Raw genomic sequence first — 2414 nt, 5'->3', positions numbered from 1 at the left:
TTAGAACAATGCTGCCCTTTACATAAAATGTTAGCTCAGCCCCTCTGGTTAAACCCCCTCATCTCCAGGGCTCAGCAAAAGGGCTAGATTTGAAAGAATCTTCTACAACTAAAGTTTTTGCAGCTGAGCCAGAACCTGTTACTTGATTAAAAGGAGAATGAGTATGCGTGTTTGTAGAAGATCGTGGAAGGTCGGAAGATTTGTCCTCACACGTGATGGCATGAGGCATTATGCTTGTTCTCTGGGACCCCACGGAGGAGACCCAATGCCTGTGCATATAAGGTGTAATGAGTCCCTTGTAGCTTACTAGAGCTGAAAGAGGTGCCTAAAGGGGGATGAGCTGCCTATGGAGGTGGTGAGTGTGTCCGTGGGTCACCAGATGGGTGAGACTGAAGCTGCAGAGCCACCTGTTGGGTGTTTTATGGAGGAAATTCAAGCATCAGTGGGTGCTTGGGCCAGGCGAGCTAGCACGTTTCTTTCCACTTGGCTGTCGTTTGAAGCTCAACTCAAAGGCCGGTTTCCCCAAGGCCTTCTCCCTGCCACCTCCATCAGAGTCAGCTGCTCCTTTCTCTATATCCCACTGCACCTTTCTGGACTGTTTTGCAGAGGTGCTATTTTTCTTGGTCAGGCAATAGAAACGTACTAAGTATCTGCTGGGTACCTGGCCCAGGGTCACAGTCTAGGTGGGTCTGCTGTGCCTGCTTATGGGCATGTTGAGCAGTTACGTTGGCTTAACACTTGATAATGTTGTCTTTTTTAAGGTTTGACTCCAAAAGAATTGTTCAGCAGCTGCGAGCCTGTGGTGTTTTAGAAACGATTCGCATTAGTGCACAGAGCTACCCTTCCAGGTATGTTGTCCGTCCTTGTTTTTGGGGGAAAAGTAGCCAACTTCAGAGCTATGCTGAGAACCAAGGACATGGCTGCCATGATTTTTGTCACATACTTTTGGCTTCTGTAAAGTGCCCCCGAGATTTTCCCACTGCCCCGTGGAAGTCCAGAGGAGGGTGAGAAATAGGCTTTGTGGGGGACGGAGGCCGCCACCACCTCCTCACCCCATCACTGCATCTCGGCAGCTGGTGGCGACCCCACTGCCTCCCCGGTGTGCTGGGGAAGACGCTGACTGGGAGAAGGAGCACGATTGCCGGGGCAGACAGTTGTGCTCAGGGTGGCCTTGGTAGTGTCCCAGGCAGGCGGGGATCAAAGATCAGTGCCTTTATCCTCAGGACAGATTCCACCACCCCCGCCCTGTGACAACAGTGGCAGGTAAGGCAGTGGCATCCCCAGACACAACGCTCTTCCTCTGACACGCCTGGCTTTGGTCCTCTTTGATTTTCCAGGTGGACATACATCGAGTTCTACAGTCGCTACGGCATTCTCATGACCAAGCAAGAGCTTTCCTTCAGCGATAAAAAGGAGGTGTGCAAGGCGGTTTTACACAGACTCATTCAGGTCAGTTTCCCCACCTCCTGCGATCGTGGTCTCCTTCCTGGAAGCACGTCTCCCAAACCTGCTGTTTTATCTTTGTCTCGGACGCTCAGGACTGTAATCATGAACGCCTGAGAGGAGAGAAAATGTGCCCGGAGCATTTGTCTGCTGAGGAGACTGTAGCAGAGCGTTCAGTGGGCCATGAGTCCCTGTTAGGGACCCACATCCAAACCCTGGCTTCCCTAGTGTCCTTGTGTCCTGCTTTGCTCTCCCATGATCTAACCCAGTCCTCTGTGGACCAGGCTTGTAGGATATGGTCAACTGGGGTTGTCGCCAAGCCACGTGGGCTCCAGGCATGGTGCCCAGTGTGGACTGACATCATTGCTGCAGTGATGAGTTGTGATGGGAAGGAGATGGGAAGTTACAAGGTCCAGCAAAAGGGATGTTGAAGAGAACCCAAAATGAAGACAGAAAACCAAACTTCCCCAGTTTCTTCTACTCCGACGTAGAGACCACGAGTGAGCGGCTGAGGTTCTCCGGCAGCCGAACTGAGAATCGCCGCAAATGACACCCCTCTTCTCACCCACAGAGGGATTCCTCAGCCTAAGTCCCATTTCTCCCTCCAGGGTGACTTGAAACAAACAACTCAAAGTATACATTTCTAGATGATGATGTGAGTTTTTCTGCCTTAAATGTCAAAATCACAATATTTCTGGCACCTTTGAATCCCTAAAGGTCTTTTCCAAATACTGTACTGTAGAAAATCTGAAAGATTTTAATTCTAACTGTATCATTTTTCTCTTCTAGGATTCTAATCAGTACCAGTTTGGTAAAACCAAAATTTTCTTCAGAGCAGGACAAGTGGCTTATTTAGAGAAACTTCGATTGGATAAACTGAGGCAGAGTTGTGTTGTGATACAAAAGCACATTCGTGGCTGGCTCCAGAGGAAAAAATTCCTCCGGGAGAGACGAGCCGCCCTGATAATCCA

The 2414-nt window shown here is 49.8% G+C and overlaps 1 protein-coding gene across 1 annotated transcript in view; it reads left to right on the top strand.

Moving 5' to 3' along the window:
* Window positions 1-2414, top strand: part of MYO5C (myosin VC) — a 120246-nt gene that overhangs the window by 63387 nt on the left and 54445 nt on the right. The window contains 1 exon segment of the mRNA XM_011986298.1: window positions 2233-2406. Within this exon segment, the coding sequence (XP_011841688.1) occupies window positions 2233-2406 (174 nt within the window).

This window comes from Mandrillus leucophaeus, unplaced genomic scaffold (genome assembly GCF_000951045.1).
Source record: "Mandrillus leucophaeus isolate KB7577 unplaced genomic scaffold, Mleu.le_1.0 Scaffold108, whole genome shotgun sequence".
Classification (NCBI taxonomy): Eukaryota; Metazoa; Chordata; class Mammalia; order Primates; family Cercopithecidae; genus Mandrillus; species Mandrillus leucophaeus.
Note: the sequence above shows the minus strand (reverse complement) of the source record. Positions and strands in the feature narration are given on the sequence as shown.